Genomic DNA, 22,235 nt, shown 5'->3' with positions numbered 1-22,235 from the left:
GGGAGGGTCTCCCTCCCAACCTCTGACTCCTGGGATTCTTCGTTTCTTTCAAGACTTAGCTGTACGGGCAGCTAGGTGGTGCAGTGAATAGAGCACCGGCCCTGGAGTCAGGAGGACCTGAGTTCAAATCCGGCCTCAGACACTTGACAACACTTACTAGCCGTGTGACTTTGAGCAAGTCACTTTAAAAAAAAAAAAGACTTACCTATGGCACCACCTTCTATGTCTCTTGCTCTACCAGGTCCTAGACTAGCCTTGCCCTACCTGTCTTCTACCAACTCACATTCTAATGGAGGAGAAAGCATGGAGATATATAGAGTTAGACAGGTAGACATGTGTACGTAGATATTTAGAGACACATGTGGATATACATATGTGTTTATATGCATGCATAAATACACACATGCACACACACACATCCATGAGGATAGAGATCGCTTCAATTTTGTCTTTGTGTCCCCAGTGTCGACTGACTACAGATTAACTAAGTTGCACAGAGGAGGGTTGCCTCACCATTTACCATCTGCCCCCTCAGCATGGCTTATGCTAGAGGCATCTCAAACTCATATTTTCTAAAAGGATATTATCCTAGAACTCCGAATACAATCTCACTTCAGAAAAGGGAAGCCAGCGTAATTAAGGAAGGACAGATGGTGGAAGGAAGGGGAAGAAAGAGAGGAAGGAAAGAAGGAAGAAAGTCTCAAGAGAATGCTAGGGGAAAGGAACCATGAGGAATTGTGCCTGAGGTGTCTGAAGTAGGGCTGCCATGTTGGGGCAAGTGCTCAATCCACAAGCAGAAGGTGAGTGGGGTTGGGGACCAGGAAAGGAATGGAGAATCCTTCCTAGCTTAGATAGGGGGGAGGAGGGGCGGCCAGGTAGCACAGCGAGTAAGAGCACCAGCTCCAGTGTTGAGAAGACCTGGAGATCGAATCCCGGGCTCAGACACATTAGCACCCACCCAGAAACACCTGGCCGTGTAACCTTGAGCAAGTTACTTAACCCCAATTGCTTAGGGGTGGCCAGGTGGCTCAGCGAGTAAGAGCACTGGCTCCAGTGTCGGGATGACCTGGATCAAATCGGGCTTGGATACTCAGCACCACACCCAGAAATAACTGGCCGTGTAACCTTGAGCAAGTTACTTAACCCCGATTGCTTAAAAAAAAAAAAAGATAGGGGGAAGGAGTGGACGGTTAGACAGAGGAAGGCAGAGAGGTTGGAGAGCGATAGTCTGGGGCTGGGCCAGTAGTGGCAGACAGGATAGAAGGGGGAGGAGGAGCAAGGGCAGGTGAGGCCCTAGGGAGGCTTGCGGTCCCACACAAGAGAATGTGATGGGGAAAAGAGCCACTGCCTCAGGCCTGGGTTACCTCTTCTAAGACCTGCAGCTCCTCCTCTAACTGCTGCGTTTCCTCCTTCACCGCCATCAGGTAATCGGTAACCGACTGCCGAGGTTGCATGCCTTTTTCAAAGCGGTTATACATTCCACTCCAAAACCTAGAGAAGATAACAGAGGCCCAGTGGTTACTGACAAGACATTTTCAGGCTCAAAATTCCAGCAGGGCCACCTCAAGACAGTTTCATGCACCAAGTGTAGACCTGAGGGAGAAGATAAAATACAGTCACTAAGAATCCCTTCCTGAGGGGCTTCCCAAGGGAGGAAGAGGAATTCTGGGCTCAGAGAAGGGATTCTGCTCCTAAGTGAGGGACAGAAGTATATATAGATGGATGCAAGGCAGATAGAGTCTTAAGAAGAGAGGCCAACAATTCATAACGTGCACCATAAACAAATTAGACAAACAAGATATGAATCACCTTTCAAATGCACTGGTGGGATAGAATTCATAACCAACCAACACGAAGGAAGAATTCGGAAGATAAAATGGACAATTTTAGTCGCACAAAATCAAAAAGGTCGTGTACAAGCAAAACCCATACAACTACAATTAGAAGGGAAAGTTAACTGAGAAAAATCTTTGCAGCAAGTTTCTCTGACAAAGGAACTGATTCCAATTTGTAGGAACAAGACCCACTCCCTAACTGATGAACAGTCAAAGGATATGATCAGGCAATTTTCAAAAGGAGAACTTCAAGCCATCCAAGCCAGATGAAAAAATACTCCAAACCATGAACGACTACCGAAACACAAAGTGGAGTGGCCCATCGGACGGGCAAAGTGGAAGACAGCACAACATCGAGCTTTTACATGCTAAAAGCACCTTACAGAGGTGATCTCATCCAGTCTTTACAAGGACCCTGACAGGCAGGTGCTCCTATTATCTGCATTTTACAGATGAGGAAACTGAGTCAGGGATGAAATGACTTATAAGTAAATGTGCAAGAAAGGATTCAAACTCTGGCTGTCCTGCTGCCGAGCCAAGCATTCTCTTTACTGGGCTGCCTAGTTAAGTGCCTCAAAACAACGACAACAACAAAATGACAGGTGCTAGTGGGCACGGGGGCTGTAGGAAAACAGGCATACTAATACATTGTTGGTGGAGCTGTGAACTGGAGTTTGGAGCTTCACCCCCTAAGTTACTTAGCTGTGCACAGCTTCTGCCCTAACAATAACTCTGCTAAACCCAGACCCCAAAGAGATCAGAGGAAAAGGATCCATACGCCCAGAAATATTTGTTGTAGCTGTTTGTGATGGTAAATGAAGAGGTGCCCATCCTAGTGAGTGGCTGAACAAGCTATGGTCTAGGAATGTGTTGGAACATTTCTGTGCCGTAATAAATGATGAAGGCATGATACAGAGAAGCCTGGTAGACTTTTATGAACTGATGCAGAGGTGCGTGACTAGAACCTGCAGAACCCATGAGAATACACTTCGGGAAGACAAATTTGAAAGACCTAAGAGCCTTGATTCCCTGCAGCGTGTAATCATAACAGTGGAGGAATGATGGAGGCAGCGTCTTCCCCACCTCCTGACAGAGAGAGAAACTCATGATAAAAAATCAGACATGGATCTGGGGAGACAGGCAATGGGGGACTTTGTTTTGCTTGATGACGTATGTGTGATATGGAGATGGGGGAGAGAACATGGAGAGAAAATAAATGCTTGTTAATTAAAAAAAATAATAAACTGAAGGAACAGAGTCAATTAACCAGGAAGCCAAAGAAAGTACTGAAAAGCCAGATCTGTGGTGGAACACTGAGCCATAAAACAGGGAGCTAGGAACTGGCTCCTAATTTTTTTGTTAGTTTGATTCCCCTGGTCAGTGCTAATTTGCTTTGTTCTGAGGCTTGAAGGCACTTACAGAGGATGGTCTGTGACACGGGGGTCACTTGTCCAGTATCCCCCCCTCCTCCTCTCCAGGCTCTTAAGAAATGAATCCCCATGAGGACATATGGCCAGGGCTTGACCCAGAACATGCAGCCGAGGAGCTAATAAGCCCGAATGCTCCTCTGGCTCAGGGAGCAGCTGGATGGGTTTAAGGGGGGCTTAAGTAAAACAAGGCGAGTGCGTTCTGGAAATCTAGTACTGTGAAAAGTTCTCCATCTGAAGACCCTCCTCATGCTAGTGATGTGCCCTGGTGGGGGTAGTCTCCAAGAGCATAGCAACCTGCTAAACAAAGAATGACTTCCCATAGCCCTTGGTCCTGGCTGGGCAAGATCCTTCAGCTTCTGCCTTGACAATGCCAGAGTGGCACAAAGGGACAGGGGGAGGTGGGCAGAGGACACCAAGAGCCACCTGATTTCTGGACTATAAATATTAACAGGGGTTGGTACTTAAATGGGAAATACCAATCCAATTATTCACAGAGACCTATGATGGGAAGACATTCCCTGTGGACAGACAGTGGACTGGAGGTCATCTCACACACTCCAGAGTGGTAAGACCATGGACAAATCATTTTCAAGTTGGGGCTCACAGGGCTCTATTTTCCTCATCTGTAAAATGAGTACAGTGATGTTCTTGAGACATTAATCATGGTGCAGGCTGCGGAAGGTGCAGATGGCTTCCAGTGGATCCTGGATGCTCTCACCAACCTCTCCTCCCTCCCTACCCAGTTTCTAGGGATTTAACCAGCCACGCCCTGTCACAACAATTACTTCATTTTTTAAACCTGGGGACAATATGATGGCCCTTCTCTGCTCACCAAGGTCCCTTATTGTGCCCCTTAATGGACTTCAATTTAAACAACAAAAAAAGAAGTAGATGTCGGTTGTCATTCTTCTTTTTTCATTTCTTTAATACTTTCTTCAAGAAGAAAATCAGGCACTGTGAGGCACAAGGCAAGCTTCCAGTAAGATGACACAAAACGAGAATGACAGAAGACAGCTGTCTCCTGAGACTCCAGCCCTCTCTGACCTAGCAATTTGTACACAGGCAGCAGTGAATGGGCTTTCAGAGGAAAGACTGAAACCTGTTCAGAGAATCCTGGGAAGATTTCCATGCACTGATGCTGAGTGAAGTGGGCAGAACCAATAACAGCTCATGAGAGACTTGGTTCTTCTCAGCCAATGCAGTGCTCCGAGACAGCTTTAAAAGGCTCCTGATGGGAAGTGCTGACCACATCCAGAGAAAGAACTATGGAGTCTGAGCGCAGATCGAAGCGCGCCATTTTCGCTTAGTTTTTTTTTTCTTTCTTATGGCTTTTCCTTTCTGTTCTGATTCTTCTTTCACAGCATGAGTGATGTGGAAATGTGATTAATGTGGTTGTACATGTATAGCCTATATCAGATTGCTTGCTGTCTTGGGGAAGGTGGAGGAGAAGGAGGAAGGGAGAAATATCGGGAATTCAGAATCTTATAAAAGTGAATGTTGGGGCGGCCAGGTGGCTCAGCGAGTAAGAGCACCAGCTCCAGTGTTGGGATGACCTGGGGTTCAAATCTGGGCTCAGATACGTAGCACCACACCCAGAAATAACTGGCCGTGTAACCTTGAGCAAGTTACTTAATCCCGATTGCTTTAAAAAAAAAAAAGTGAATGTTGACAACTATCTTTACATGTAATTGGAAAAAATAAAACACTACTCAGTGTGTGTGTGTGTGGGGGGGGTCTCAATCTGCACCCAGCTAGAAGGAATAAGAAATGAGAAAATCAATGGGAAGGAGATATGAGTTAACGTCCACACACGTTGGTCCATCCACAGCTCTGCTACGGCCTCATGGGGTGACTTGGGGCCAGGCCCGTGACCTCTGTGGGCCTCGGTTAGTTAAACTAAACATTTAGTTAGTTAAACTCACATTGTGAGCATCTCTGGGAAGATGCCGGGTGGGACCAAAGGAGTCTTTCTGTGATCTCATGAACAAATAAAAATCATGACCCTCTTCCTGCTGACGGGCTGGGATAGGAAACCCAGAGCTGGAAGAGGGCAAGTGGGGGCCCGGGGAAAGACTTAGATGGTGCCCGGTCCAGCAGAAGAGACAGAGAAGGAACGGCAAGGGCAGCTGGGAGGAGAAAGCCACGGCCTCTGCTGCTGCTGCTGGCTCGCCACAAAACCAGAGAGGGCAGAGGGGGCCACAGCATCAGTCACTATAGAGAGAGGGTGGGAAGGCTGAGGACGGAGAAGAGGCCACAGGGTGTGCATGACCAACTACACACCTTTGTGATCATGGGAGAGGGACCACTCTTTACCTTTCACTATATCCCCAGCCATTAGCAAAGTACTTGGCACACAGAAGGTGCTTAAATAAATGCCCGCCGACTGTCCTCCCTGCAACAAGGCCACATTTCTGTGCTTCTCTGAGTTTTACACTCTATTACACTCCCAGCAGCGACTGCTTTTAAGCTCAACACAAAAGAACGCCGCGTCCTTCAGGCAGCCTTGCACCTCTCCAGGCAAGGGAGTGACAGTCTCACTGGGCCACTCTTGAAGCAGCTTCCTTCCCTTCACTCCCTATTCCCTGGACATCTCCACAGCCTAGATGGAACCTCACTGGCCTATACCCAACCCTCACGCCTCGAGGTCAGGAGCCATGATCAAATCAGCTCTGCTATGGTTCCTGGACGGGGCAGTCAATACGCTTCCAGTACTCAGGTTAGGCTAGTGATATTCCTAAACAGTGACCCTCCCAGGCTACCTCCACTGCCAGCGTGGTCTCTCTCCATTAGAATATAAGCCCCCTGAGGGCAGGCTCTGTTTGACTTTCTTAGTTGTATCCTCCCATCTTGACACACTTTCTTTCCTTCACACTTTCATTGATTAGGCATTTACAAAACAGGCGCTGCTGAGGCCCCAAGCCTAATCTGTTGGGGCTACCAAGAAGAGTAAAAGCAGCTCTTGCCCTCAGAGAGCTTATATTCTAATTGGGGAGACGACCAGCACATACGTGTTCACAGACCAGCTAAATACAGGATAAATAGGGAAATCACCAACAGAGGGAAGGCCCTAGCCTTAAGAGGAACTGAGAAAGCCTTTCTGTGGAAGGTGGGGCTCTCGTTACGTCTAGGAGGAAGCCGGGGGAGCCAGGAGGCAGAGGAGTGTTCTAGGCACAGAGGACAGCCGATGGAAAGGCACGGAGCCATCCATTTACCCCTCATTCATATTTTTGAGTGTGTCATTATATCTACTCTGAAACATTCCCATGTGAGGGATGTGCATTTGCGCTGTCTCTCTCTATGGGCAGTCACAGGCTCTGACTTCTACTTTATGTCTCCCTGATGCTAAGCCCAGGGCCCGGCCACCAGCACGGGCTTCATCAATATCTGTTGTGCCTTAAAAAGATAACGGGAGTTGCCATACTTGTACATGAAGTTGCACGGACTGGTTGGGGGCCGGAGCGTCCCCCGAGCCTGGCTGTGGTCTGCTCGGAACAGGGGATTCAGGTAGTCAGCCCGATTCTTCCACAGGTGAGCCCACAGAGAGTGTGTTCTTTCTTGAATCCTGAGGGATAGAATGAAGAAAATCCCCTGAGATTCTTCCCAAGAATCAAGGTATCTTCATGACTCAGAGAATTTCTGAGCTGGAGGTGAGACTTTCAAGACCAGCGAGTCCCCCCCCATTTTACAGACGGAACCCCTGGAGGAAGTCACACGGTCCCTTAGTGGCTGAGCCAGCCGGAGAACCCAGGGCTCTGCCTTCAATGCTCTTCCCAAGCCCCGGGTTTCCTGGGGTGGGGGGCTCCCCAGGGAGCCCCGGGACACTTGCCTTAGCTCCCGTCTCTCCTTCTGGTTGTTGCAGAGGAAGGTTCCAAACTGGCAGGAATGAATGTGATGCTGGATATGCACCAGAAACCTCTCGTTGAACTCAAAGGCACAGGGGAACTGCTCCGTGAGCTGCCAGACACACTCCAGAAACTGGTCGATGACTGGGGAGATCTCCTTGGGGTCTCCATCCAGGTGACCGTACCTGCAACGACACAGTGGGAGACATTGAGAGGGTGGGTAGACGTGCCCACTGGGAAGAAGGGCAAAAAGAAGGCCAAAGAGACAGAAAAGAGGGTCCCAAGCAGCCTCCGGCCCGGCACAGAAAAGCTGTCAAAGGGGGCCCGAGACACAGAGAAGATGCCTAAACCTCTCCTTTACAGAGCAAATAAACGTTCCTCTCACCACAGTCCTGTGTGGTCATCAGTGGCTTAATCATTATCTCCATTCTGCACATGGGGAAACTGAGGTTCCTGGAGGCTGAGGGATCTGGCGGGGTCACTGAGAGCATACAGCAGAAGAGGCCCAGCAGTCGGGAAAGTCCAAAAGAGCCCAGGTCTTCTCATACCATATGCAGGGCCTCGTGAATACAGAATGGAACACACCTGTGACTTCACATTCTGAGTGCAAGTCACAGAACCTCTCCGAGTCTCAGTCACCTCAGCTGTAAAGCTGTGGAGATCAAATCTGAGCTACCTACCAAAAATATGTTCATTTTTCCCTGCCAGCAAGCAGACGCTTCATTTGGACATGAAAAAGGACAGGAAATTTTGCAATTAATCCCCCATTTTTAAAGGATTGTAACGGGAAGGAACCATAGAGGTCTTATAAGCTAATGCTCTCACTCTTTGCTGAGGAAAGAGAGACTCTGGGCAAGGAAACAATTTGCCCAAAGTTACACAGAATGAGAAAGCATGGGGCGTCTTCCATCAGTGAGCTCCTGAAGCCAAGGAAAGACTAAAGTCTATCAGACCTAGCTAATGTTGGTGCTTGCCAGGAGCTGGACTTTTTTTTCCCTCTGTGATACCCATGTTAATTATACTTGTACAATACCATCTGCAGTAAGAAATAACACACATCTTCAATGGCAGAGAAGAGTCTAGCAAGCCAGCCCACCATTTCTCAAGCAGGTGGCTCCTCTCACCCCCTTCAACAATTTCCAACTTTAAATTAGATCACCGCTGACATGCCCTATGCAAGGGCAAAACCTTACCTATGATGAAACTTGTGCCCAAAGGAAATCCAGTCTTTTTCAATTAATACCTACAATAAGAAAGGCACACTCAGAAAACATGGTGACTGCAAGGAACACTGAGCAGGTGACGCTCACCCCGAGGCTCTTTGGGAAAACTCAGCCACCTTCTGAAGAACCCTACAACGAAGGGGCAGCCCGTGTTTAACCCGAAGCAAGGCTACGAGGCCAATGGAAGTGCCATTCTTATGACTGAATTAGGATCAGGGTCTGAATTCACATTGTCTAACCAAGTCTGGATCTAATCATTTTTACCTACACGAAGAATATGCTGCTTATGGCTAATCCAGCAACCGCAGGACTAAGGGGTAGTGTTACGGAGACGTGGAAGTCACTTCAATATTGCCCATTTCCAAGCACTTAGAGTTAGTCTGAAGGGCAAAGCCTCCTTGGATAGACTGAGCTCCCCATCACTAGAGGTACTCAAGCAGAAACTGGATGGCCACTTTTCAGGGATGCTGTAGAGGGAGGAAGGAAACCAGCCCTTATGAGCCTCTTAGTATGTGTTAAGAGGGGATTCCTGTTCAGATATCAGTTGAACTGAACGTCCTCTGCAGCCTGTCACTAACAGCCCTGGGATGCTGCAGGGTCAGTGACCAGTTAAAGGGGTTAAGGGGAGTCGGGAGGCTTAGGCTAGTGCTGCCTTAGTCTACACATTCCGGTGGCAGAGTCAGTGGGGGAGGGGAGGAGGGGGTCACAGCTGGTTCCCAAGCCTGCTTTCGGCAGCCTGCAACACAGCCATACTCACCATGAAGCCTTTCAGGGTCCGGTAGTGAGGATCCAGGAGGAGGCTAGCCACTGAACACACCTGGGCCGTGCGGTCCCAACCGTCTGAGCAGTGGACGAGAACACTGGTCCCTTCCTCAGCCACAGCCTGAAAATACAGACGGGAGGACAGAGTCGGCCAAGAGGGTCAGGGCTGGTGCTGGATGGAGGGCTGGGACAGAGCTCTCCTCTGTCGTGGAGATGTCTAGATGGGGTATCTAGGGGGAGGTGGCTATTGCTTCCCCTCCCTGTTAGAGGAGAGGACATGGCCCTATGGCTTCTGGCTCAAGGAGGACAAGCAGCTCCTTGGGGAGGGCAAGGCAGGTTTGTTTGTAGGGACTTCCATAGTGTCCCCAAGGGGCAGCCAGCTGACCCTTGAGCTCTGAGGCCGCCATGCTGCTCATTGTGGCCATGGAAAGAGGGTAGGGAAGAGGCAGATAGGGCTTTCACAGGAGAGATCTAGGCTGAAAGACATCCAGCTTCATTTTCCCTGCCACATATGGGGGCACACCCCAGCCTCAATCTTCCCTATGGGAAATAACTGTCTGAATCCTGAACTAAGCCTTGAGAGAACAGAGGGACCAAGGCCAGTGCCAGGACCCTTTACTTTTGTCAGGCTAGGATGACCTTTCTCCCTCCCTTCTTCCCCAGGTATAGTCCTTCTGGGTGTGTGCTTGAGAGACAGAGCAGGGGGAAGGGATGCCTCCAGAAGGAACCACAGTTCCTCCAGTTTCAGAGATCCTCCATCCACACTGATTGCTACTCCTCTGACACCCGAGTAAGTCCTCTGGTCAGTGGTAGGAGCCCCAGAGGCATCTCCTGTCCCCATCTCCTTCCACTTTGGTCAGGCCTGACCATGTACAGTGGACACATCAGCCCCCACCAGGCTCTGGCCTAATGGGCCAGCTTGAGCTTCATGGGGCTAGCCTCGCCTCTATAAACTCAGGGCCATGGGACCCCCAAGGGACATCCAAGACTACTCACCTTGGCAATAAAGACCCCTGCATCCAAGATGGCTTTGATGTGCTTCAGCCAGCCCGAATTCTCCAGGCCCCAGAGAAAGTCACTCATCGAAGGGGAGCGTAGCTCACACACTAGAAAACAAGCTGCATTGTGACAAATCCTGGCTCCGAAGGGGAGCTCGCCGCCTGCTAGCCTACTTCACATGTGAGGAAAATGAGGCCCAGGACAACTATGGGACTTGCCTAAAACTGGAGCAGTCAGAGCCGGGTCTTCCTGCCCCACCAGGCGCACCTGCCATTGCCACGGGCACTCAGGCCCACGTCCCCTTTTATGTTGTGATGTGAAGATCAGGAAGACCTTCCAGGTGGGAGGGAGATCCTTGGCCTCAGGCCCAGTTGGGCTAATGATTATGAAACTTACTGCGCTCTCTCAGGTTCTAAATCTGTAAAATGGGGATCCTAATCTATCTCCCAGGCATGCTGTGAAGATCCAGGAAGATAATATTGCAAAGTGATTTATAAAGGCACTTTCCCCCTCAATTCATCTCGACTAGTTCCTACTAACTAATACCTCTCTGGGGCTATTCTGTGCACACCAGAAGAGAAAAATGCTCCGTAAAAACAAGAATTCCAATAATTAAATTCACAGAGGGCAATTCCACTGGTTTACTTCATTGTTCACCTGGGTCTGCTCATGGGGACTGAAGAACATCACACTCAATCCACTTATACTTCGTAATGCCGCTAAAGCAGCCACTAATCGCCATATATCCTAAAAGTATCAAGCAAGAGACCTTGTCCCTTGGAAGGAGACCTTCTGCACAAAATGCCCCTGGCTTCTGGCTGATGGACCAAAGTGAGCAAAGGGGGCTTCCACAATGCTCCAGACACCAAGGAAAGCTTCTTTCAAATTTCACAGAACAAATTCCAGCAAAGTAATTGGAAGCAATATTTATCCAGAAGCAGCAGCCCCACTACCATTATGCTTCATCATCTCATTGAAAATGGAAGTTTATTTATTAATTTGATATTTATACTGTGTATTTTTATAGGCCCTTGTCAAGGAAGTACTGTAATGTATAGAGAAACTGAGATTTCATTGGCAAAAATATAGCAAGGCTTTGGCATAGACCAGCAGTGCTCTAACTTTTTGGTCTCAGGACCCCATTTCTCTTTGAAAAATTACTGAGAACCCCAAAGAGCTTTTGTACAGGTGGATTAGTATCAATATTAGAAATTAGAAGAAGCTTTGGTAAGAACAAGGCTAGTGCAGGCGATGGATCTCCAGCTGCACTATTTAAAATCCTAAAAGATGATGTTGTTAAAGTTCTGGACTCAATGTCAGCCAATTTGGAAAACCCAACAGTGGCCACTGGATTGGAAAAGATCAGTTTGCTTCCCAATCTTAAAGAAGGGCAATGCCAAAGAATGTTCAAGTTACTGAACAATTGTGCTTCTGTCACACATCAAAAAGGTGATGTTTGAAATTCTGCAAGCCAAGCTTCGTAACATGTGAACCAAGAATGACCAGAAGAGCAGAGGCAGAGGAACGTGAGACCAAATTGCCAGGATTCTCTGGAGAAAGCAAGGGAGCTAGAGAAAAACACCTACTTCTGCTTCATTAACTACACTAAAGCCTTCGACTGATCATGACACAATGTGACAAGTCCTCCAAGAGATGGCAGTACCAGGCATCTTATCCGTCTTCTGAGAAACCCGTGTGTGGGCCAAGAAGCAACAATTGGAACTGGACATGGGACAAGTGATCGGCTTAAGGTTGGAGAAAGAGTAGAACAAGGCTGTATATTGCCACTTTTATAATGGTTGTGACAAGGCAGTGGAAAGACCTCAGAAGCAAGGCCCAAGATGTGTGGGGAAGAGGGCTGAGAGTGTAAAGAACAGAAGGCCCTCAGAGGTCATCTCAGCCCCCCTCACTGCCCAGAGGAGGAAGCCCAGGGCCAGAGGACAGATGTGATATGTCTTATGCCAGGATGAAAGGCAGCTCCTCCAACTCCACCCCGGGCTCCCTCCACTGCCCCACACGGCCTGTCTCTTCTCCCCCACAGACCACTGGACTGAGCTTCTTGAGGGCAGGGATGTCTTTTGTCTCTTTCTGTATTCCAAGTGCTTAGGACAGCATCTGGCATGCAGTAGGTACTTGATAATGTTTATTGACTGACTGGTTGATGGTGTGCTGGGTACCATGAGGCTCTGACCTGTGCCATGGCAGCTTCTGTCTCCCATAAAAGTAACCCCTTTTTCACTTTTTCTTTTCAGTAACGAATGTATTTTCTTGTCAGTAATGAATGCATATATATGTATATGTATATGGCAAGCCAGCTGGGCTCCCAAGGTTTTCTAACAAACTTGTTTTTAAGGTAGCAACTTAAACTGACTCCATCCTCTGCCCAAGTCAAAAGACTCCCTGAATAGCCAAGCTGGTCAAATGATGGAAGCCCACAAACAGATGGAAGGCCCCCTGAGCCCCAGGAGCTGAAGCACAAAGGCGATGGGTCTGTTTGCACACATCAGCCCCGGAGCGGGCAGGAAGGCCCGTTTGTTCCCAGAACGAATTCACAACCAATATTTACACACCTTTTTACTGGCCAAAAGTCCATTCCAGCTGTCGTCAGGGGCACACGTGCCTGTGCAAAAGGGAGCACTCTGGTTGTCAGCTGCTGTGAGAAGCCAGTTCTATTAATATTTGCTTTAAGACCTGAGTTGACACAGCAATGATGTGGAGTGAACGCTTGGGCTACTCCGCAGCCCCTCTGCAAACAGATCAGAACTGGGGACAAAAGGGCAGGGGTCCATACCAGGCTACTGGGCCCGGGGCCCTTCTGACGGGGGTCATCACAACTCTTGACTTGCCCAGGAATCTCTGGTCTGACCCTAGGGTCCAGTCTATCAGCGTTATCCCCTCAGGGAATCAGGAAGGCTGGGCAAAGAAGGCCACGAATGACAGAGAAAGTGCCAGCCTGCAGGGATCGGGATCCTGTCCTCCCAGTGAAACCACATGGCCAGCCCCGACCCTTGGCATTATCCCAACAGCCCATTCTGAAAACGTTCTTCTCTTGAGGTCGCACGAAGGTGTGCAGGCCTTCTTCACTGCTGACTCTGCCTTCACCACCATGACTTACGACAACCTGACTGTTGCTTTTTCTCCGACTCAGGATGGCTTCCCTTCCTTGGAAAGGTGTTTTGGAGGGGATGAAGGGAGAGGGAAGAGGGGAGGGACAGGTAGACAAGTCCCAACACAACCAGACCTCCCCCAGAGACCAGACCCACTAGATACAAGTGAGGATTTCCTCAGAACTAAAAATCAAATGACCTTGGCCAAGGTCATCTCCCAATATCCCATGGTAGCCAGGGGTGAACTGGAGCTCTTTAAGGCTCTGCTCAGAGAGGGCTGATTCTCCCAGGCTGGAAAGCAGGGCCCATATTATTGAGTCCCCATAATTGCAGCTGATCTAAAATCATGTGATAATCACTGCTCTCAGGCCCATGACCTTCCTTCCACTTGGCTTCCAGAAGACAGGCTTTCCAGGCTAAGAGTAGCCCAATCAAGGACTGACAATCTGGCTGGCAAAGTCACTGGCCTTGGCAGTCCATGAGACCTAGACAAGAGGAGACAGTCTTGGGGCAGCCAGGTAGCACAGCAAGTAAGAGCACCGGCTCCAGTGTTGAGAAGACCTGGAGATCGAATCCCGGGCTCAGACACTTAGCACCCACCCAGAAACACCTGGCCGTGTAACCTTGAGCAAGTTACTTAACCCCAATTGCTTAGGGGCGGCCAGGTGGCTCAGCGAGTAAGAGCACTGGCTCCAGTGTTGGGACGACCTGGAGATCGAATCCTGGGCTCGGACACTCAGCACCACACCCAGAAATAACTGGCCGTGTAACCTTCAGCAAGTTACTTAACCCTGATTGCTTAAAAAAAAAAAAAAAAAGAGGAGACAGTCTTCATTCCTGGGCAGCCTCTCCTCTGGGGGCTAAGTGGAAGGAAAGAGAGGAGGCTGTGAGCAAGAACCATCTCACAATTTTTAGATCAGCTGTAAATATGAACCATGACCTGACTCAATACAAGAAGGTGGTAGAGGAGGTTTAATGAGTCAACAAAGAATAGCAATTCTGGGGATATGTGTCATCTCATGAGAAGGCCATGATGGGCCCAACTGGAGTGTGGGCTCCAACACAGCTCACAGAAGAGAGGAGCTGGAGAAATTCGACAAAGAATTCAATAAGTAGACCCTCCAAATTATGTTACATACACTTCCCTCCTTGGGTTCTCTGAATCTAACTAAGAGGGGACAGCAGAAAATGGTGAAAAATACGTTGGAAAAATGCTTCAGCAAAGAAGTTTGTGAATAATCTCGCGTTTAAATATCATGAATACTTTCTTCAAGACGAGAGACAGAAGGCCTCAGACAGGGGCAGTACCCAAAAGTGACCCACAGAAAATGAAATGGCTTAGACACTAGACAACAAATGATTGGTTAAGGGATTGCAGAGATCAGCCAGGACTTTGAATGGTCAGAGCAAAGTCAAAATGGACGCCAAATTACGGTCAACATGACAAGGATAGAGAAATGAAATTAAAGCTACTCTGCCTTGACCTTTTTCTTAAAAGGATCCCAAAAGACGGAAGGTGGACAAAGGAACAAACCTTAACATAGGCCAGCACAACTTCTTACAATAGTTTAAATGATGTAAAGCAATATTCACGAGGGGGAAAGAGCCTAGAAACCACGCTAGCCAAGCTGAGGGACGTGGCAGCCAAGGGCACTGCTGGAATACACCATAAACTCTTTGCCAAGGCTCAAGGAAGATGGTGGAAGGTTAAATAAAACAGCAAAAAGTAATACAAGGAAAAATGATGGAGTGGAACGTGGGGCCGCTGAAGTCCCGGCCTCTTTAGCCACATAACAGCACTGGAGAGCGCCGGCATGAACGAGATGGACATCGAGTGCCATGAAGGGAGTCTGGAAGACTCCCAGGCAGTCCAGCTCGCTCCCTCGGTCCCATTTAATCATGAGCCCAATCCTGGTCTCTTCATGTCGTTTGTCCCAGCCCAGCTCTGGGGGTGTTGGGTCAGCTGTGTTCATCTTCACCGGAAGATCAGCCCTTTGGACGGGGGCAGGGGGCAATCGTCACAATCTCACCCACAAACAGGGGCATTTGGAGGGTCACATCACAGACAGCAATGGCAGCAGCAGCAATAACAACCACAGCTAATACTTCTGTAGCCATCAAGATTCACCAAGCCCCACAACAACCTGGGAGGAAGGTCCTATTTTAAGGATGAGGAGACTGAGGCAGGCAGGGGAAGCGACGTGCCCAGGGGCACCCAGCTAGGGCGCACATGAAGCAAGGTCTGAACCTGGTTCTGTGTGACTTCAGACCCCGAGCTTCACGCACCGTGCCTGTGCCTCTGGGCTGTGTCCAGGAGGGGCTGGGACAAGCACTTTGAAGCTGTCACCGCCCACCAGACACTGCTCCGAGTACTGGGGACACAAAGTCCAGTAAGGAGGACGGAGACTTACATTCTGCACCAAAGGGTGTTGGAAGGGGGAGCGGGCACAGGTGGCCAATGTGGACATTTGCCAATTAGATGTAAAGGAGATCTTGTTTTTCTTGGTTTCTCAGCTGGGGATGGAGGGTGGGGAGGCAGGAGGGAGACAATACAGATCTGAAAATATATTACAATCTAACTTTAAAAAAATCACATAACTCTTAAGAGTTATTGTTGGATCTTATGAATTGAGTGGGTGTGCTTGAGAAAAATGGGGGCTCGGTGGGGACAAATATGAGAGGGATGTCATAGTTTTAGTAACTTTGGGAGCAAATTCCAGATGATGTCACTAGGTTTCTACTGAACCTGGGAACCAGCGGGGCACCATCTATTGGCCAAACGATCCATTATACCTCCCTTAATTAAGGAACTAATTGGGTCAGCCAGCTCTTCTCTACCATAGAAGAAAGCAGGGGAAGAAGCTGGGATGGCTGACTCTGCTAGGATATATTAGCACTCGGTACCCACAGTAGCTGTCACACTGGCACACGAGGGAGTAGTGGCGAGGTGATGATAGTCTCTCTGTCTCTCTCTTAGAAAATCCTTTTTTTCCCTAAGCTCTTGCTATTTTTCCCTCCTCCAAATACCTTATGAATTAAACCTTCAACGCCTTCCAGTTGGGTCTCTTCCTGCACAGATTTTGTCTATGCATATTTTGGTCTAATCTTGCTACTTTTCTCATCTGTGTTCTTTTCTGTCACCACTGCTGTCTCCTCATAAAGCTCACATGGAACTGTGATGTTCACATCCAAGGGCAGCGACTCTACTGACAGGGAAATCTCTTTGCAGATCCTTTCCATTTTTTTACCTGTTTCTTGTCCTTTTTAGCATTTTTATCTGTAAATGCCCTTGGAATGACTTACTTATTGAACGTCTCCCCTGGCTCTCTTTGAACTGGTTTTACCTTCTGCTGATTATTTCCATTTTATGAGATTTTTGTTCCTAATGTGAAGAGTTCATATTGTGAACTGGTGTTGCCTCTGACTGCCGCCTCTTTCTGACTGACGAATAAGCCTGAGTTTGCTGACACCTCTGAGGCTCTTTGGGTTTCTTAGTATTGACACCTGAACCACATCACTTAAACATCTCTATAAAATCACGACATTTAATGAACATGTGCTTTCTACCGTCCATTCCCTGGTTTCCTTGTCAGTCTGCGGCTTGAATACATCATGTCCGAGCTGCTTCAGCTGCATTCCCTGTCTTCCCCTTAGTTTGTCTGTCTTCACACTGATTCTGACCTTTCTTCTAACAAGGCAATGGTCTTAATGTACTTGGAGTTGTCATTAACACCCTTGGTTCTTAAAGAGGACCAGTGACATCATGGGTCACATCTTGACTTTCGAGTTAATTGGATTTAAGTGAGACACGTGCTTCAAGTGTCAATCACCCCCTCTGCTCCACAGTCACCAAAGTCCAGCAGGAAGACAAAAGTCAAGATGACTGGGGAGGCCCGACTGCAGCGGGTCCTGATGGGTCTGAGGGTTGGCCTGGCCATAGAGTGCCCCCCAAGGGAGGAGGCGTGTGCCCTGCACTCCCAGGCATCTCTGGGCATCCCAGCCCTGGGGGTCTGCGGCCTGGCCTGGCCATCGAGTGCCCCCCAAGGGAGGAGGGCATTCCCAGGCATCTCTGTGGGCTGGAGCAGGGGCACCGCTGGGGGACTCACTCACCTTCCAGCATTTTCTGCAGGCTGCTTCTCATGACATGGATGTTCTCGATACCGATGAACTGAAACTTGATGTTGGCATAGTTATCCTCGTTCTCATAACCCTTGCCCGCTGCGCGGTTGGCCATGGCGTTGAGCTGCAAGGCAGAGTTATGCTCACTCAGTGGCGGTGGCAGGTGGGGGCTGGGGGGCACAGTGAGTGCGCAGCCCGCCCTCCTCTGTCCCCCTCCTTCTGAGACCCCAGCCCTTCCCACCACACGTGTCCTGTGTATACACAGGACTCAGCCACTGTCTTCCCCACTAGAGTGTGAGCTTCTGGGAGGGGAGAGAGGAAAGAGACCATCTGGAGCCCGACGTTTAAAAGGACGAACATCCAAATCGTTTTCACATCTACCTGGGGCAGTGAGACATCCCATAAATGCACATTGTAAAAGTGAGCTCCTTTCTTGCCCTTCCTATCACCAGTGCACAAGTCTTCTGGGGCCCAGAACTCAGCAGGCGCTTAATAAATGCTGCTGACTGGCTGGCGCTAGGTCGTCTGAAGGAGCCAGGGGTGGTGAGGTTGGAGAAGAGAAGATTCAGGGAGGGAGTGGGAGCTGTGTTCAGATATCTGAAGGATGAGAAGAGTCGGAGAGGACGCTCTGCTCAGCCCCCGAGGGCAGGGCCGGGGCATTGGAGAATTGTGAAGGGCACATTTAGGCCCACGAGGAGGAGAAACCTTCTATCCATGAGAGCTGCCTCGGGAGGGAGTGAGCTCCCCATCTTTGAGGGTCTCCAAGCTCAGACCACTCCCAGGAGCCAGCCCAGACTAACTGGGAAATGGTCGCTGGTCTTCTAGGCACAGAGGGGCCTCTTCAGGGGTGGACATCGAGTGCCCTCATCTGTAAAACCAAAGGGGCCGGGCTCAGCGGCCTCACAGGGTCCTCCTAGCTCCACATCTATCTCCTCTGGGCTGCCTGCTGGGTTTTTAATGGGCTTCTACCTTCCCCAGCTGCAGGGAGGGCTGTCTGAGGAGCCCAAAGTCCTGGGTCCCACCGGGGTGGCCTCTGCTACCCCCTAGCAGGTGACCTTGTACAAGTCACTAGCCCTCTGTAGAATGGGGTGATCACCTCACTGGGCAGAAGGCCTTGGAGGAACCTGCCAGCCAGTACTGCTGCCGTTCACAAAGACACAGCTGAAAACCGGCAAAAAAAAGGTGGACGGTCCTGGGAGAAGCTAATGCCCAGACCAGGCTCCCAAGGGCTTGCAAAGTGCTGAACAAAGGCCTCATTCAATCCTCACAATGGGGGGGGTACTCCCATATTACAGGTGAGGACACTGAGGCAGAGGCCCTGGGACACAGGGCTAGCCAGCCTCTGAGCTGGACTCCAGGCCCAGCGCTCTGTGCACTGGGCGCCCTCAGGGGCCTCTTGGGAAGGGTGAGTGCCTACGGCCACACCAGCTGACCCCGCTTCACCCGTGGTCCTTCCCACTGGGGCCCTCGAGCCCCTTGGGCGATCGCTCCTTCCTGAAAGCCGTATGCCATCCTGCCTCTGGCAGGGAAGGGTCTTGAGAACCTTCAGAGATTGGAAGACCCTTGTGGATACGTCCAGTGGTGGCCCAAAGTCCCTGGAAGAATGCCTGCTGACTTGGAGGAAGGCGTGGGGGGGGGGGCAGACCCGGGAGGGAGGCCTGGGCAGGCCTTAAGTGCAGCCCCTGGCACTCAGAGTCTGTTTCAGAATGGCTGATGGCCCCAGGATCGCAGATGCTGGCCCTTCATGGCGAGATGCGCCAATCCAGCCCACGGCGCTTGGCTGGGGCCTCTTCACTTGCCTGCTGTTTGCCCAGCTCCTCAAAGGACCATCTCTTGTAACCAAACTGGAAAATCTCCCCTTCCTGCCCGCTCCACACCTTGCTCAGCCAGGGCATAAGGCAGCGGCAGCATTTGCCCCTCGTGTCCCCTAGGAGAAGAGAATGGGGGGCCTGGAAGCTCAGGGGCGACCATAGCAAACTGAATTCCTCCACAGATGCCAAGAAGCCAGACTGGACCGGGCACTTGAGAGCCCAGGCCTTTCGCCCAGCGCACCAGGAGGTGGCAGTAGGTGACCTACCATTGGGAGCAGCCCCGCTGAGTGAGAGGGCGGTGGTGGCCAGGATCCTGGGTCTCACACTCCGAGGGGCCTCAGAGGAAGACACTGAGGCACGGAAGGGCACTGTCTCAAAGCAGGGGACAGGAATGCATGGGCTGACTGGCATCAGAGGGTTTGAATCCCTCCTCTGGCACTTATGGGCTGGTGACTCTAGGTGAGCCTCCGAGCTTTCCTGGGCCTCAGTTTCCTCACCGGTCAAAAGAAAGCACTGGCCTGGACAGCCTAGGAGGAGGGCCCTTTGGGCTCCAGACCTAGGGCACCCTCAAAGGATAGATGGTATTCACGGCCACAAGAGTCCTGGAGGGACTGAATCCCTGGGTCGGGTCCTCAGAAGGGGCTGAGAACTCAGTGCCCTCTCAGGGACCTCCAGCCTGGCTCTGCCCTCATCCCCTTCAGTGGTGGCTGGCAGCAGGAAGTCCCTCATGAAGAGAGCTCTCTGAGGAAGACATGGGGACCAAAGTCTGTAAACAGGCATTCCTCTGAGGACATTGCCTGCCTGGGAAGATCTTACAAATGAGGACACTCTGGCCTAGGCAGGAGAAGGGACTTGACCAGGGTCACATGGCTAGTCGCCTCCAGTCCCAGGGTGGGGCAGCACCCCTTTCACTCTGGCCTTTCTTTAGCCCCGACCCTATCACTGAACATTCAACCTGGAATGCAATTCAATTCCTTTCCAGGGAGACCTACTGTGTGCATCTGCTGCTGGCCCCACAGGACAGACCGCTGGGTCTGGGTCAGAGACTCCTAATCTCTGAGAGTGCAATGAGAAAGGTGGGGTGCGTGGACCCAGGCTGGTCTGAACAAGCTCGGCCCACCCTCAGCCCCATCTGGCATGCAGCCAGCATTTGGGCGTTCTCCTCCCAGAATCGAATGGGGACGTGTCCCAGCACAGCCTCCCCTCCAGCCAACCCAGATGCTTGGGGAGGAGAATCTGCAGGGGAGATCTCTCTGCAGACTCAAGTGCCAGCAGCCTCTGTGGGGCATATGTGCAAGCAGAGACGGGAGAGATGGGGGGAGAGAGGGAGAAAGGACAAGAAGGGGGAGAGAGGGAAGGGAGGAGGGAGAGATGGAGAGGGAAAGAGAGGGAGGGAGAAATTAGAGGGGAGGAGGGGGAACAAAAGGTCAAGGGTGAAGTTTTTGGCTCCTTAATGGCCCAGCGTCACAACTGTTATCTGTCACTGAGAAGAAATAATCCCAGAGCTAAAAATACTCCCCCAAACTGTGCCTCCTGATCAGCTAAATCTGGGATTGGCCCAGCTCTGGCTGTCACGGCATTTCCTTGAAGGCTTCCACAGTGGACATCGGCCTCGATTCCCAGCCCCTTCAGCAAAATGCTGATTGTGTTATGTGCTCACCCTGAGCCAATTCTGAACAAACACCCAGGACCAGGGTTGAGCCCCTGGTGCCCAGGGACGGCCAGAAAATAGTCTCTGTCTCTGTCTCTCTCTCCCTCTCTCTGTCTCTCTCTGTCTGTCTGTTTGTCTGTCTGTCTCTCTCTGTCTCTCTATCTCTCCCTCTCTCTGTCTCTCCTCTCTGTCTCTCCCTCTCTCTCTCTGTCTCTGTCACTCTGTCTCTGTCTCCCTCTCTGTCTCTCTCTGTCTCCCTCTCTCCTCTCTGCCTCTGTCTCTGTCTCTCTCTCTCCCATCTTTCTCTTTCTCTCTCTATCTCTGTCTCCCCCCCCCCCACACACACACAACAGACCTATTTTTCTATGCAGGAAGCCTCTTCCCTCCCTCTGTTAAGAGTTTTTGGAAAGCCATCCATTCTAGAGGGGCTGTCTCCTGTCTCCTGTCTCCTCTTATCTTAGGACAACAGCAAAGACAACAGCCGCTGAGGCAGTGCAGAGACCTTGGGGGTGGGTGGGGAGGCCCGCAGAGACTTTGACCTGTCGGAGACCAAGAGTCCCACTGAAGGAATCCCCTACAGGAAACTGGTGCCAATGGTGAAGTTTACACCTCTTCTGCAGGCTCCCCCTTCTGAGAAGTGGGCCTGGGACAGCCCTTAAGCATCATCCCCCTTCCCATTTTAAAAAGGAGGAAATGAGGGTCAAAGGAGGGGGCTTGGCCAAGCACACCCTTAGCAGAGGACCAAGACCGAAATCCAGGTGCTCCTACCCAAAGCCAGCATTCTTTCTGCCTCAGCAGGAAATGTCCCTCAGCTGTCCTAATCTCCCTCCTTGGGGCAGCTGGGAGGGGGCGGTTTCCCTTGATTCATAGGGAGAATCCCCCAAGTCAACAATGGTCCCCACTGCTGCCCTGGGGCCCCCAGCCCTAAGACCCTATCAGGCTCACCAGGAGGAAGTACCATGGGGGGGCTCTATTTTCCCTTCCTTTTCCTTTGTTCCTCCCCCAACTTGGGAAGCTCAGACTCCCAGGAAGGAAGAACAAAGTGGTTACAAGTGTCACCAATTAGAAACCCTCCAGTAAGATGGGGGACCACCAGACCTCACCAAAGTCCTCTGGGCCTTCCCCTCTGCCCCGCTGCTAAGCAATCCAGCCCTGACCAGGAAATCTGCCCACCAACCTGAGGACCCTGGGCCTCACCATCCTCCCCAAGGCTTCAAGCTTCCCCATCAAGCCTGCCGCTTGGACCTGTCTTGTTTCCCTCAATTAGAGCATGACCTTCTGGGGGGCACGGTCTGCCTCATCTTTTCTATTTGCATCCCCAGGATGTACGACAGTGCTGGGCACTTGATAAGTTCTTTTCACCCATCTCTCCCTCCATCCCTCCATCCATCCCTCCATCCATCCATCCATCCATCCATCCATCCATCCATCCATCCATCCATCCATCCATCCATCC

At 50.6% G+C, this 22,235-nt stretch overlaps 1 protein-coding gene across 2 annotated transcripts in view; it reads right to left on the bottom strand.

Moving 5' to 3' along the window:
* Positions 1-22,235, bottom strand: part of MTMR7 (myotubularin related protein 7) — an 80,606-nt gene that overhangs the window by 5,984 nt on the left and 52,387 nt on the right. For both annotated transcript variants that reach the window (XM_069104972.1, XM_069104973.1), the window contains 7 exons: positions 17,309-17,441; positions 10,089-10,198; positions 9,088-9,213; positions 8,301-8,350; positions 7,092-7,292; positions 6,687-6,827; positions 1,365-1,491 (listed from right to left, as the gene is read on the bottom strand). In XM_069104972.1, coding sequence (XP_068961073.1) covers positions 1,365-1,491; positions 6,687-6,827; positions 7,092-7,292; positions 8,301-8,350; positions 9,088-9,213; positions 10,089-10,198; positions 17,309-17,441 — 888 coding nt within the window. The remainder of the gene's footprint in view (positions 1-1,364; positions 1,492-6,686; positions 6,828-7,091; positions 7,293-8,300; positions 8,351-9,087; positions 9,214-10,088; positions 10,199-17,308; positions 17,442-22,235) is intronic.

Source organism: Petaurus breviceps, unplaced genomic scaffold (genome assembly GCF_028583685.1).
Source record: "Petaurus breviceps papuanus isolate PSGF00001 unplaced genomic scaffold, PetGlider_PUasm1.0 689, whole genome shotgun sequence".
NCBI classification, from domain to species: domain Eukaryota; kingdom Metazoa; phylum Chordata; class Mammalia; order Diprotodontia; family Petauridae; genus Petaurus; species Petaurus breviceps.
The sequence above is the reverse complement of the archived record's forward strand: the minus strand, read 5'-3'. Positions and strand labels throughout refer to the sequence as shown.